General features: G+C 36.9%; 1 protein-coding gene across 1 annotated transcript in view; it reads left to right on the top strand.

Moving 5' to 3' along the window:
- The first annotated feature begins 342 nt into the window (after window positions 1-342).
- LOC140150208 (cytidine monophosphate-N-acetylneuraminic acid hydroxylase-like) overlaps window positions 343-16,207 on the top strand; it is a 57,398-nt gene continuing 41,533 nt past the window's right edge. The window contains exons 1-2 of the mRNA XM_072172213.1: window positions 343-520; window positions 1,004-1,113. Of these exons, the coding sequence (XP_072028314.1) occupies window positions 343-520; window positions 1,004-1,113 (288 nt within the window). The remainder of the gene's footprint in view (window positions 521-1,003; window positions 1,114-16,207) is intronic.

The raw sequence follows: 16,207 nt of genomic DNA, 5'->3' as shown, positions 1-16,207 counted from the left end.
GCCTGGAACTTAACTGGCAGTAACAAGATCACTCCTAAGCCTCTTGCTCAACGTGATACCCCCACGGTGGGTCACATAAGCCTGCCTTACATCCAAGGGGTTACGGAAGCCCTCAGCAGGAAGATCAGGAAAGCAGGGGTAACGGTTCATGTCCGGCCCATTAACACTATCCGCAATATGCTTGTCAGTCCTAAAGACAAAGTTAGCAAATCCGACCGTACATGTGTTGTCTACGACATTCAATGTGAAAATTGTGACTCTCGGTATATTGGAGAGACCGAAAGACCCCTTTGCAAACGGTTGAAAGAACACAATCGCGAGAGCTCACCGGTTGGGTCCCACATGAAAACTCATAGTCACCAATTCAAGCCTGAAGAAGTGGACATCTTAAACACAGACTCTAGATGGTTCCAGCGGGGGGTTAAAGAATCCATATACATTGCTGCTCACAACCCGGATCTCAATAAGGACAGGGGCCGCCACCACCTACCAGCCGTCTACCAACCTGTCATCCTGTCATGTGACTCTGACGTCATATCTAAGTCACATGACCAAAATCCCGCTCCAGTCAACCACTCTTGAAAAAGTCTCGTCGGATGACGGACGAAAATTTGAGTAAGTCAAATTTTTTCTTAAGTTGTGTGACCAGTTTAAACTTACCTCAACATAGTTACCTTAGTACTAGTATATCATTTTTGGGCGCTGTACATTCACAGACTCCTCTGATTGAATTCAGAGACCGAATCTGTGAAATCACATACCTGGTTCTGTGATTTCAAATACTTTTCACTTGTTTCAATTTTGGCAGCAAGTAAAACACTTAGGCAGCCTGCTTGGTACATTATATAGATAAATGAGCTTTTGTTTTGCTTTAAATTCATCTGTGCAAATTAAAATACAGCACATTGTTACTGACTTGTGAAAGTCATCTTTTTCAATGCTTTTTTTTCTTTTGATAAGTGTTATAATTTGCAAGGTGTTGATTTTATTTCTCATCATATAGTGGCGGAGATAGACGATCAGGATCGGTTAAGTTTAGTTGAATTGCGTCCACCTCAACCGTGGGAGTTCAATGCACGAGACCCTCAACCTCTTAAAGAAGGAGAAGTCAAGGTGGGTGCTATATACTGTGCCAAAAAAGTATCCTTACACTTGGAAGAAAAATCCTAATTTTAAAACTAAACCATATTTGGGTAAATTCATTTGTTTAATAGATGCCCTATCTAATCCGACACATTATGACACCCCATTGAATCCAATGTGACTTCAAGAAGCAAAGTTACAAGCATTTGATTAGACGAAGGTCCAGTTTTTAAAGTGACAATTTCGCCTATTCAAAACTCGACGGACTAGACATCTGGTTTGAGAGGGGTGAATGGCTAATTTATGCATGCCTTTATTTTATAACATTGAAAAGGAACAAAAGAAAACTGAAACAAATGAAATGACAAATAACATGAAAGTTATGAAAAGTACAGAGAAGTAAAAACTGAAATAAAAACTGCTTTAAATAATGCTTCATTGAAGAAACTGTGTTGTCTCTTTGTTGCGCTTGTTTGAATCTTTTTGCGCCTTGTATAGGCCAGTTTGTCACTTTTAAAACTGGAGGACCTTTGTCTATTCAATTGCTTGTAACTTTACTTCTTGAGGTCATTATTATCCTTTTTGACTCTTTGCTTTTGTTCATTCTCTTGTTTTTGCAGTGTATCACTTAGCGCTTTGATCTTTTTGAAATAGCACTTTAAAAGCTCTTATATGTATGTATTTATTCAATGTGGTGTCATAATGTGCAGGATTAGATAGTGCAGGATTAGATAATTTACCTCAATATTGTTCAGTTTTGAAATTGTGATTATTTTTCCAGTATAAGGATACTTTTTTTGGCGCAGTATACATGTACATGTACTAAAGGGTTTGCTAGTTTTAAGTTCCCTTGAGGCTTTTTGAAATACCGGTATATTGAAAAGTTTTTATGAAATCAAACAATTTAAAAAGATATTAGTAATAAGTATTGCTGTCAGTCGAGTCCTCAATGTCCGAGTCCTTGGAGTCCCTGCTCATTTCTGAGTCCGAGTCCTCAATGTCCGAGTCATTGGAGTCCCTGCTCATTTCCGAGTCCGAGTCCTCAATGTCCGAGTCCTTGGAGTCCCTGCTCATTTCTGAGTCCGAGTCCTCAATGTCCGAGTCCTTGGAGTCCCTGCTCATTTCTGAGTCCGAGTCCTCAATGTCCGAGTCCTTGGAGTCCCTGGTCATTTCTGAGTCCGAGTCCTCAATGTTCGAGTCATTGGAGTCCCTGCTCATTTCTGAGTCCGAGTCCTCAATGTTCGAGTCCTTGGAGTCCCTGCTCATTTCTGAGTCCGAGTCCTCAATGTTCGAGTCCGAGTCCTTATGTATCAAATTCAAGCCCTAGGCTTTTCACCAATATATCAAAGTATAGTATACGCCACCTAGTGATGTTTAGATAGCATCCGGTGCCTACCGGAGTATTTATTTATTTATTTATTTATTTATTCTTTCTTTATTGAGGGTTATACTGCTTCAGTGACAAGCACTGCTTTTCAAGCAGGCCCTCATTGTATACATGTTATAGCAATAAAATATATTACGATACACAATATTTACAAAATATCATACAGTATTTACAATGTATTTACAATATATTACAAATAAGTATAATGGTATCATCAACTACAAGGTATTTATAAATACCATGATTCAAAATACAGAAATACAATAATTATATTTACTAGCGGGATACCCGCGCTTCGTGCGGGTCCCCGCTAGATGAGTAAATGGGGGCGTTCACTATAACAGTAAGAATATACTGAACAGGTAGAATCATTGAAAAGGACATTTTTTTTTATATCTAAATACTTTCCATCCTTCTTTTTTTCGTTCCCGTTTCATTTAGTTACTTTAACCCGTTGGCCCATTATTAGTATATCAAATACCTTTTTTTTTTTTTGCCTCATTTTAATTTCATTTTTCTGTATATTACCGCTTCATGTTGTTTATACAACACACATCTTTTCTCTGTATTTATTACGTCCTCTCCGCGGACGTGTGCACCCGTTATCATTATAATCCCGTGACCCTTCCATGCATGTACCTTTATTTTTCTTTTTTTCCGTATCATGTCCATTGGTCTCTGGCTCGCAAGTCGCCTGGCTCTGCGCCGTTTACGCTCGCATTGGCGTAGTGCGCATCACGCACACGGCGCCGACATGCTTCCTGCCAGCTGCAGTGACGCGTAGGCTGGCAACCGATGTTCATAACAAAAACCCTGTTTTTACCCATATTTTCACTGTTTTTGCAGCCAATTCTTGACCGTTTTCAACCAAATAAAAAACAGTCCATTCCCCGTATATTCCTCCATCTCCCGTATAAATTTGGCGTCATGTGGATCCAAACTGACGGAGCCTTTCGATCTTCATACTAACACACATACAACATTAGCCTATTTATAGTAAGATATACAAAAATCAAGCAAGCAAATGAACAAAATCAAAATGTAGATAAAGACAGGCCTAAATTTCTTTAATTTTTGACTGAAATTGGCCTAAAGTCATATTTTCCATCTGAGCTCTTACTGTCGGTGGCAAAGAATTCCATGCATAGGCTGCCCTGACATGAAAAGTATGTTGACCTGAATTTGATTTAAATGTTGGTACAATCAATGTATTCGAAGTATGATTTCTAGTTATATGATTATGGTTATCATGAACAAAATCAAATTGAGACACAAGGGGTTTTCATTGGAGATTTTAGTAGAAAAAAGGGGTCATTCAGTAGGGCTCCAAGAAAATGGGGTCATTTTGTGTGGTTTAGTACCTACACGTACAACTGGGGATGTTTTGTTGTTGTAGATTTGATATTGATTGCAAGTCAAACTCAGCATCTTGGTTCCACAAGTACACCTTGGGGTTTTAAAATAACTAAAACACCTTCACAATAACATGACATTAATTTATAAAATGACGGATGCATGCCTGGTTATGGATGACAAAACACTTTATCATCAAAAGCATATTGGTAATGTCAATGAAATTACTGTATGTGCATTATTAATGGTCTGTTACTAATAGCAATATTCATAATGAAAGCTCATAAATGAACCTTCATGAATATTCCACCATTAGCAATTCCACCATTAGGCAAAGAAAAAAGGTGTTTTTTTACATTTTTCAAAAAAAGTCATGAATTTTTCGTCTGAAAAACTGAAGATATAATGTCCAGAAATGTTGTAAAATACCATGTCCTGCATGTTTCCCTGTCTAGTTGTCCATGGCTGAGGATTTTGATATTTGGTATTATTAATATCAGCGTCTGCATAAGTAAAATATTGTTGAACTTAAAAATGCAGTATTTTAAATCTGCCAGACATGTACATGCCAAATAAGATAGTGTTTACCTTGATTTTGTCTATGGTGCAAATACTTTGGTCAGTGAGTGTTTTACATACTAACAAGTTCTTCACATTATACTTTTGGTACTTGGAAAATAAAATGATATAAATAAAAAAGAAAAGAAAAGAAAAAAATTCCCGACAGACCCAACTTCTGAAAGTGATCTATGGACAAGCAAACAATTTTTTTTGCCTTATCAAGGAAACCTGATAGACTGATCTCTTAACTGCTAATAAGCGCTGCCGCTACTCCTTAAAAATAATCTATTTGAGTGACAACTAAACGCCTCCTTTTAAATACACCTCTACAACTAACTTCCAGCAAGTTTGGCGATCTTTTCTTTTAGACCACCCAAACTGTTTAGGATTCACAACTTATAAGTTCCCCTTAACGCTTTTTGAAATTAAAATAGAAAAAAAATATTTACGAAATTAAAAAGTACATGTAGCCATATTGTAGTATTTTTTTTAAATATATATCTGGACCAATTTAAACATCACACATTGTGTCACTAAAGTTAATATACTATAGGCCTATTGATCAGCAGCCGACTAATAAAATTTGTTGCCCATAATATAAATGATATTGAAGCATTAAAAGGGCATTTCGTATTCCACAGCCTCATCCCCCACTTTTCTCAAAAAAAGTTGAGATTTTTATATCACTGGAATACTCTGGCTACATAATGTTTATGTACAAAATATTTCTTGCAGATTAATTCGTTTAGCAAAGATATCGTGAAATTTGAATTTCGTTCTGGTGCACCAGAACGAAATTACAACGCATTGTCTATGGAGCAGTGCAATACACATAATCATGCATAACTCGCGAACGCAAAATCGGAATCAACTGAAATTTTGGGAATAGGTTTTTTTCGTGGATATCTAATGAAACATGACATAAATAGAGGATGCTAGGATCACGAAATACTCCTTTAATATGAATTGTTAGCATCATTGTAGTTGAAAGAAAGATGATTACTTTTGCACCTGCAGTTGTAAATGTCTTGCAAACATTAAGTAAATATAAACTGCTGATTGTATACTATGGTACATATGCATGTTAATTATGTACCTTGGATGTAATCGCAAAGAAAACACAATTTGATACTAAGTTTTGCCCAAAAAACATATAAAAACATATATGAGATTGCATGGCCTACTTTGTGTAAACCAATAGCAAGAGAGCAGTGATAATGTGTGGTAACCAAATCTTTGAAACAAATGTTTGAAAGTGTTTTTGACTTTTTTTTGGATTTTTTTTTAAGCTGTTCAGTTGAATTTGTCATGTCAAAAATATATAACATGTATAACTAGGCACCAAAATCATTGAAATTGGGAGTGCTTTGACCTTTGTCACATATCTGCCCATAGTAACTTAAGGTCGCTGACAGGCCACACTATACATTTTTGGATTCCTTATGATCAGATGAGTAATTTGGTATATTTTTTAAAAGAATTGGGACATTTATAATTTTGACCCCTGTTTGACCTTAATTGACCCCTAACAAAAATGCCCAACACTTAAAAGAGGGCAGCCCAAGCTAAATTTGTTCAATATCCTTCAGGCATGTCAAAAACACTTTCAAACCATTGTTCCAAAGATGTGGTCACCACACATTAGCACTGTTCTCTTATTACAATATGAAATGTTCCCAACATTCTGGATATGTCAATTAAAGTTTGATAAATTTATTTATTTTGATAAGCTGATACAGTATTAGGAAGGGAAGTGAATGTTATCTTCATTTTCTCTGCTTACATTATATTGATATTTGAATGTCATAAGGGCTTTGTTATTACTATACTCTGATCAGCTCATAATAGGCAGGACTCATAACATCATGGATTGATATAGAATGGTGTATGCACAGCGAGGCGCATCACCTACGCACTGCTTTGCGTATTGTGTGAATGATGGACGCTTTTGAGAATTTACGTGTGCATAAGCTGGAACTTAATTGTCTCGTGCAGTAACAAAATTCCAATGCTTATCGCCTATTAAATGTAAGAGCCCCGGTATAGCATAATTATGTACATACTTTTAAAGTATGATGTTTTGCATAGACTTTGGTGATAATATACGTACGTGTTCGTAACTATAAAAATATTTGTCAACTTGTGAGTCAAATGTGAATTAAGAAATATATTGCATTATATCCTAACAATTTTGATTAACCTTTTGCGTGGTTCGCAAGTAATTTGAAGAATTTTTGCAATTTTTAGGAAATATTCCACCCAGTTATGTATCACCACGTGGTCATTTTAATTCAAGGGCTTATACCACTAAATCAGACTTCTGCCAGCTTCTGCCTAAGTTTATCAGTCATATAGTGCCATCTTTCATTCAAAATGTGCCAAATTGATATAATATTAGCAATTTTAGTGTTCAAAATCGTGTTTAAATACAATTTCTTAATGTGAATGTCACACAGGTTAAAAAGAAACGGGAATATTCGGGCAATATTTAAGACTATCTGCGCATGAATACACAAGGGAAAAATGTAGTTAGCAGTCGTCAAATCGGTCTTTTTATGTATCGCTGATTTTCTCAACAAGTAGACGAACAATGTTAAAGCCATTGCATACCATGGTATGCAAAATGTTCTTCTCTAAGATGATATACAGAATTTATAATTCAAAACGGGGAATATGTCTACTTTTGCACATAAACGTGAACTCTACTTTCATAACTTTGCGTGTATACAATCAATGCGAAGAAGGTTTTTGTGGTGTGTTCTCTTTATCATCACACAGCTTGTCTCCCTTCGCAATGATGAAAAAATTCCACACGACGGTGTCGCTAACGCTGGGCGAACGGTAGTGCGTTGCAGTGCATTCGAAAACATTTCATTTTCTTAAAATTTTTGAGAATCTACAACAATCGAGCAAGAGAAGTTGGTGTGGTTGATGCATTCCTAGCCAGGTAAGCGTTTGAGTTTCTTTGCAAATTAGCTATTTTAAGCTCAGTATCATGGTACATTGTCATTGTGTAGCTATATTATGTACACCCATCGTATGGCTCGACATTACACAGTATAAACACGCTGTTGTACATGATTGCGCACGTACTGTACACGAAAAAGTGTCACACTATGTCAGGCTGTGTCAGTGTTCATTCAATTGAAAATGTATCCTTGCTCGAGAAGTGTTGTACATGATTGCGCACGTACTGTACACGAAAAAGTGTCACACTATGTCAGGCTGTGTCAGTGTTCATTCAATTGAAAATGTATCCTTGCTCGAGAAGTCAAGCCACACATTTGTGCACCGCAGTGACCGATGAGCTTCACATTCGAGGCTACACTGGATTTCAGAGAAGAACGGCAATCCCTTGTTCAGATTGATGCGATCGCCCTGTTAATGAGCGACGTAAGCGGAACTTTGTGTTCACTTCAAGGGCGCCGATCTGCGATGACCAACGATATGATGCACAATCAGCTAATCAGATTAATATCTGTCTGTTGCTACGATTCAGCCAATCAGTACCCCACCTCCGTAAATACTCTAGACTGCACACGCTCTCAAAATGTAAATAAAACAAGTGACATTCATACATTTGTGCTATATAACAGCGCGCGTGATTGGTCGAGAGCCGGGCATATTCAGCGTTCATACATACACACTAAGTAACAGCGCGCGTGATTGGTCGAGAGCCGGGCATAAACAGCGTTTATGCCCGGTGTCCCGGATGTGCGATCGCCAGGTAGGAAAAATGAAGGAAAATCATGATTTTTGATATACGGTAATGTTGCTTGTACGTTTTTGTTATTATTTTTATGAAATAAGAATCACAAAATATACTGGTATGTATATTGTATGAACAGGGTTCATTCATATATTTTCATGACTAAACCATTTAGTCATGAAAATATATGAATGAACCCCTAATTCATGCCCGGCTACTTCAGCATGATGATTTCGGTACATAGAAAAGAATGCAGGAAAATCGCGTTAAGAATCTTACATCTTATTTTTTGTTATTATTTGATGAAAAACAATCACTGAATGTTTGGGAATGTATGAAAGGGGCTTATTCGTATGCCTCAGGCATAAACAATCAATCATGCGGGCCCTCAATTTTATGAATGAACCCCTAATTCTTCTCTGACAACAACTTTACGAGACCATTGCATTTGAAATCTAAGCATGAATGCCATGTACATATGTACTAAGCGACAGTTCAAAATAGCCAATTCTCTTGGTCAGGGTTGTTCCATCCATTGCACTTATTGCGATTCTGTCGGTCAACATGATGTCACTTTTGCCATGATTGGGCTATTCCATCTCGCCCCTAGTGTGACGCAAAGGGGACACTTACCGTTGTATTCAATGGGGAAATCACAAAACATGCAACAAAATAAATACTCTTGATGAAATAATTTTAAGCTTGATTTCTTATCAGGGAAATCAACTTTCAAATAAATTACCATACTAAATTAATTGGTATTTTCTGTGCTGAGAAAATTTTCTTGAACTGAAAGGCCCTGTACAAACCAATAGGGATTTCGTGAGGGTGTCCGCTTTGACAGACGTGGGAAGAAGTACATACTTTTACTTTTCCAAAAGTATGTGTTTTTGTATACAATTTACAAAATGTATGTACATAGTACATACTTTTGCAAAAGACTTCCTTGTGTATACGTAGTCGTTCTCCTGCATGCAATTTTTACATACCGTAACCACCCAGGTATTTATAAGCCCACCCCCATTTTTGAAGTAAAATCTACCGTCTAGGGGGGGTGGGCTTATACCCGAGTGGTTACGGTATATGCAAAAGTGCATACTTTGCATAATTCAAGTACCGTATACATTATTTCATTATTGACTGAAAACTACCTCATGTGCTGTGTGCAAAACTACAATGTACATGTAAATAGTATTCAATACATACCCGGAACTTTGGCAAAAGTATGTGGTTTTGCATATGTATGCAAAAGTATACAGTACTTTTGCAAAATACGCAATATATATATAGGCCTATACGCCATATACCATAAAATTCCGTCTACAAGCATATGCCTCTAAACGAGGTTTTTTTGACACAAGAGACAAGAGGCAGACACTCTCAACAAGAACGTTATTTGGAGTTTGAAGAACTATATTACTGATAAAGGCGGCTGTACAAACATGTATATTTGTAAGACCAATCTATTGCAATGTTTTTGAGAAGGGCATTGGCCTTTCATATCTTTCGTTAAAAAAAAAACCCTCGTTTAGAGGCATATATGTTTCTAGACGGAATTCTACGGTAATGCAATTTCTACATACATGTACCGTATTCATTCTAATAAGCGCCCAGGGCACTTAACAAAGTCATTTTGGGTGGACAGTTATTTTTAAGCTGGTTTACCTAAATTTGACAGTTTCTGCATTTTTTGTTGCATTTTGATGATGCTATTCTAGAAAAAAGGGGTCATTGGGTAGCCGCAACCAAAAAAGGGGGTCATTGGGTAGCCGCAACTAAAAAAAGGGGGGCATCGGGTATGGCTTTTAAAAAAGGGGGTCATCGGGTATAGTCGACTTCAAAAGAGGGGGCCTATTGACAGGCACATATTGTTTGATGGGATCATTTATTAGTTTTTCAAGCAAAACATCATGCACAACCACATTTTAGGCTTAAACAGCTAAATGTGATATCATGCTAATGTTTACAGATGCTTTTGAGTCATTCTCAACTTTAATTTCCCTTGTTTAACCAAATTATTAACTTTTATAGCATTTTTTAAAGCTTATTCGGATATAAAATGTATATATTAATGACAAAATTGGTGGCGCTATTTAGTAACTGGATATTACTCTTTCAAGCTTTTAATACAAATAAATCCTTTTATTGTTTGATAAAATATGTTTATAAAATGTCCTTGTTGCTTGTTTCAACTATTCCAGCTGTTTGAATGGCAGTATTAATCACCTACCCCTTGCAAATAAAGAAATATGATTTAGGATAAATAGCGCCATCTATAGTTTGCATTTAGTTAATAATGAAGCCAATTCTATATACATCAAACAACCGTGACATACCGTCACTTCCAAAGTTGAGTGCCCCCCCCCCCCGGGCGCTGCTGCTCAGAGATAAAATCAAACATGTATGAATATAGTTAAAGGCAAAAAAAACAAAAACGAATGGAAGACTACAAACTGTGGATGGTAACATAAATATATGAGAAGTTCTTCTTCAACCTATTTTTTTTTCTTTTCCAGATTTTGCTTGCTGAATATGTGAAAGGAGATTACAACAAGAGTGCTGTAACAGTTGCAAAAATACTTTTCTGTTCTCTCTGCCGAACCCCACAAGAGCTGCAATCAGACAATGTTGTACATTTTACAGGTGTTTAGCTCAGGTAAGGTGTTCATCTAGCTCTATGAGCAGGGCTGCAAGCGGTCCTATATTTCCTATATTTTTAAGATTTTTCTATCATCCCTAGAAAGTTTCAAAAAGCCCTATAATCCCTATATTTTCATATTTGGAATATTTTTTGCTGAAGGTCTTTGTATTAAATGTAAATGCCTCCCTGGACCCCACCAATCAGGTTTATTTGTATCAATTTCTATAATTCCAGGTTGCATTTTTGCCCTGCAATTTCAGTTAATTCTCTAACTTCTTGGGGCTTTGCCATATGGACCTACACTAGACCTCTTCACAGTTCATGTTGAGATTTTGCATATAAAATAGAGATAATCAGTGTGGTGTTGAATGCTGCCATCTTGTGGGTACACGCTGCGATGGCCGTTCGTCGTTCGATCTCCATGAGTGAACAGCAAAATCACAGTGTTGATGTCTGGTCATGCGTCTTGAACTCGCCACTCAAAAAAGGTGGCAATGTTACATTTTCCCAAATTCGACTCAAATTAAATGATGATATCTCTGCCAAGCAAGAAGTTATTGTCACGCTTGTGGTCTCATTTTATTGCTAAATAAAATGCACTTTCAACCCAGTAAAAAGAATTCCGTTAGCCTTTTTAATACTGACACTGTGCTTCATAGAATTCAGAATGGGCAGAGTGGCGGAGGTGGGGGATGTGGCACACACAAACTCTATGGGATTGATATTTTAGTGCATAATATGCTTCTGTAAAGACTGTAAATTGGATTTTTACTCTATTTAGCATCTAAGAGACTCATGAACTTACAGCTAAACAATTCTACTTATTGGTTTAGTCTAGAAAATACAAACGTTTCCATACAAAACTACCCGTTTTCATATCAAACACTGTAGGGTGTCTTCAAAATCTAAAAGTTACTGTAAAATTGTAATTACTTATCCTACCACAGTCAAAGTATAGATTTTCTGAAGGGAAATTTGATGAGGAATCTATATATGGACTTACTTTTTCTGTATGGGGTAAGGGCAAAATGTTTCAGTTTAAAATATGTTGATAAATCTAACATACTTTGGGACACCCTGTATTCTGAGATTGCCAAACAGCTGTGATTTTGGTTTCTTCTAAAGTCAGTGGGCTCCCCCTATCCTCTAACCAAATGACTGTTGTTTACTTCCAGTTTATTACTGCAAGTTGGTAATAAGCAATGCATTAAGTAACCCATTTTTTATCTGAATCTTTTTTATTCCACCCTATATAACTTGAAGGTCACCCTGTATAGTGAATTGAAGTGTGTGTATTTGAATTGCTTATGCCTTCAGCTTTCCAAAAAAAATGTATACTTTTGCTAGTTTAGGGTTGATAATTATGGAGATCATTAGATCATTGTGATGTAACGTTAAGGGTGGCGAGTTCAGAACACATGGCCGTGTGGCAAGCTGCGACCTGCGCGTAGTGTCTGATGCATGAACACGCAGATCAGTTGTACCCACAAGATGGCGAAATTGGCTGACAGCCTCTATTAATCCCTAGATAGTTAAAACTATTTCTTGCAACAAGACAAAATAATTTGAGACTAGTTTCACCAAAATCAGAGCAAGTTCCATTTTAGCCCATAGCGGGGAAAAATTGGACCTATGACGTCCCAATTTTACTCTTTTGCCCATATAACTCCATAACAGTACATCATAGATTGGTCAAAGTATACCTTTTCTGAATCGGAATTAACAGAGAGTCACGATAGTGTGAGTTTTGAACTGAGTAATTTTGAACTTGACCTTTTGTGCAAAGTTCAATGACCCTTTTCTACTACATTGTACATGTACATGTAGAATGAGAGTAGGCCCTCCCTACTGTTAAATTGCCTCTATAGCCAGATTAATTAGCACTATAAATACTATTCATCTGCCAAATATGACAACTGTAACATGATTTGCACGATTGTAGTGCATGTAAACTGAAATCTATTGCATTAGTTCATGTCCTAAACCATAATCCCCTGAAGCTGTAAATAAAGTTTTAGCTCATTTTGGACTTAGCGTACATTATTCTCCTCCAATTTATTTAATATGGACTCCCCGGAAGTAAATGACTGCCCAATTTACCCTTTACTAAACGTTTGTTTTATAGTTATTGTTATATGCAGTATTTAAAACTTTTTAGGGCCCCACTGAGCCCACCATATGCATATGGGTGACCCTGCCCCGCTTCACAAATTTGTTTGTCTCCTTTACTATTGTAAGGCTTGCAGTCCTGAGATTAGGTTTGTATGTAGCCAAGACACATGGGTTTCATATGGCTCAGTCAGGTCCCTTCTAACCTTAAAATTAACATCCCTAGACTAGTCAGAAAAGAGGGCAAACACTGCTCGGTCTCCCCTATTGCACTATTTGAAGTTGCTTTGTCTAATAAAGTCTTGAAATTATTGTATTATTCTTATTCCAGTTATATTAGCAATTCTGTAAACAATATTATCCAGATACGCAACACAAATATTCTTATGCATGTCATTTTAAGTGTCCATGTGCCATTTTTGAAAGACTAGGTGAATGTAATACAAAAGCAACCCGGTCCCCAATTGCTTTTGAACTATGTTTATTCAAACAAAAGAAAGGAATTCCACTATTGCTGGAGTGTGGCTAACATGCAGTACAAGCAGATCAGGAATTAAGTTACATTAATTATAACTGTTCTGAAATGCTAATAACACATTCATGAGTATCCACAGTCAATTGTACAAATTGTATGATGAACAAATACATTCACTTTATCTATTTAGAAATGAAAGGCTTTTAAGACCAGCACATTTACATGGATTTGTTTCAGTGACTGGTCATTTCATATTACCAGTGTTAGCAGAACTCATTGTAAAGCTGACAACGTGGCTATAAATTCAAGTCAAATCCCTACCTTATTAGAATGAGAAGCATGTTCTTAAAACATTATGGAAACTATATTTGGCAAATAATGTGAACTATAATATAACCTTTCTTTAGATTTTGTGAATGATTAGCAGTGTTAAAAATATGCCTCAAAAAGTTACAGGCCAGCCGGGCTTGACCTTAAAAAGTTACCGGCCAGCCGGGCCGGCAACTAGATGCCAGTCAGAAAAGTTACCGGCCAGGCCAAAAAGTTACAGGCCAATGGCCGGCTGACCGGCCCTATTTCGAACGCTGATGATTAGCCAAGTCAAGTCCAGACAAGTCAAACTTAATACTTTATTATACTATTCAGCAAATTACTTCAGCGGTGTCGATGTCCTTCTGCTTTGTCTGATTATCACATAAAAAAACTACAATCTTAGAAATAATTATTCGAACACTTTTAAGGGCTTATTGGAAATTAGACTATGCCATAGTCGATTTTTGATAAATAAAAATGTTATTAATCATGATGAACGCATTCAGTTGAACTCGAAATTATACTGATATTTAGTAGGCCTACATCAAAATACTAGTATAAAATGGTTATGAAAAAGTTTAGGCTATATAATTATATTTGTGACAGTAAAAGTAAAGTATAGGCCCTACGTAGGCTTATATTATTGAATGCAACATATCATAATGGCATAATTATAACTGTGATTATAATGACACTTCAATACTGAACAATTCTAATTTTAGAATCTGCCAGTTTATTATCGACTATGGACTTTCACTTTTAAGCAGAACTTTACCCCGCGACTCACACACTGTCAATCATACTTGTTTATCAATAAAATCTAACCACAAGACTAAGCATGGTGGTACAATATACGCTAGATGCATACGTTCATCCACCAGCACAAAAGCGCCGCATTCTCTAGATAGTTGTGTACCATGTATAGTTATAATGGTACCAGTACGCGTCGGGAGGATTTAAACAATAACGAGGTCTGGGCGACCAATCACAAGCCAGATTCATTTTTAAAGATGCATTACATCATCACCAATTTTAGTTAGGCCAGACATTGGCCTAATTCTCAAGGCAAAGTCAGTAGTCCACTTGGGAAGCTAACAAACAGGGCGTACGATGACTGAACAGATCAGTTGTGAAAATCTATCAATTGTGCACTCATTAATTAAATCAGAGTTTTAAGCTTAAATGTAATAGCCAGAGTAGTGCACAATTGGCAAGTGGACTACGGAGAAGTCTAATTGGAAATGGTCCCCTCTCTACCCCCGTATAATGTTTGCATGTCCAATATGCTCATCTTCACCATATCTTCTCCCAACATTGTTTGGTGGGGAAAGGGGAAGGGTACGTATGCTGAAGATGAACATTGAGATAACACTACTATAATCCTTAGTTTCCAGTGACTCATATAGCGTGCGCACTGTACTAAGAAGAACAGGGGAATTACAGTGGGTGTTCGAACACATTTTGTCCGGGATTGTAGGTCACACGTTGCTACGCAGTTTGACTAGCGAATGAGGTGCCAATGTGATTCTAGAGTTCAGTCTTTGATCAAGTAATCTAGTGTATGCCAATTGAGTTTGTCATCAAAATAAATAAATAAATAAATTTCAGAATTTATATAGCGCTTTTTCCAGAGGATTCAAAGCGCTGTAATTTTGCTGCGTGGTGAATCATCACAATCAGATCGCATCAACTAGGCTAGTTGCAGCCCAACCTGGGGCAAACCTATCCGCACTTACATTGTAACATCAACCCATTTTCTGCAGCTCCCCAAATTCCATTGGGTGAAGGAAGTTTTTTGATAACGAAACAACTAATCACCGATTTTGAAAGCAGGAGGAAACCGGAGATCCCGGAGAAAACCTGCGAGAGCGAGCATGGATCGGGATAAACCAAGTGCACATGAGTCCTTGGGCCGTGCCGGGGCTTGAACCCGGGACCTCAGTGGTGCAAAGCGAGGGAACTACCACTGCGCTAACTCGCCCTCCCTCAATCATAGTGCCAAGATATTTATATGAGGACACATGCTCCACATTACTACCCTTCACCACTAGGGTTTGGAGTTGTACTTGACGTCCGAAAATCAATTATCATTTCCTTAGTTTTGGAAACGTCTCAAGCTATGCAATGTTATTTTGCGTATCAAAATAACCAAATTGTTGAGACAACATGTCACATTATCCAATTCATTCCAAGGCATAGGTTTTAAACCTTTAGACACATCTGCTTCTGCTTGAGAACATAGTACAGTAGCACTGAGTAATTCAATTATTTTGATCATTTATCTTACAATTTAAAGCTACTTCATAAAAGTTGGGAATTCCCTTTACCGTGTAATCACAGTAAACACAGTCAGGACTATTTATGTACTCGGAATCCCCTAGAATGTAAAGTGGATATTACATCATTTTGGAAATTCCCCAGGTGTAATATGAAAGGTTAATGTTTAAAATTAGTCTTGGGAATTTCCAGATTACATCTTATTTTGTAAAAGAGTGCTAATAGAACGGGACATTTATTTATGTTTATGTATCAGAAGATTAATAATCATGTTTTACTTTTATTTATTCAGATACTGTT

The sequence above is a fragment of the Amphiura filiformis genome, chromosome 4 (assembly GCF_039555335.1).
Source record: "Amphiura filiformis chromosome 4, Afil_fr2py, whole genome shotgun sequence".
Classification (NCBI taxonomy): Eukaryota; Metazoa; Echinodermata; class Ophiuroidea; order Amphilepidida; family Amphiuridae; genus Amphiura; species Amphiura filiformis.
The sequence above is the reverse complement of the archived record's forward strand: the minus strand, read 5'-3'. Positions and strand labels throughout refer to the sequence as shown.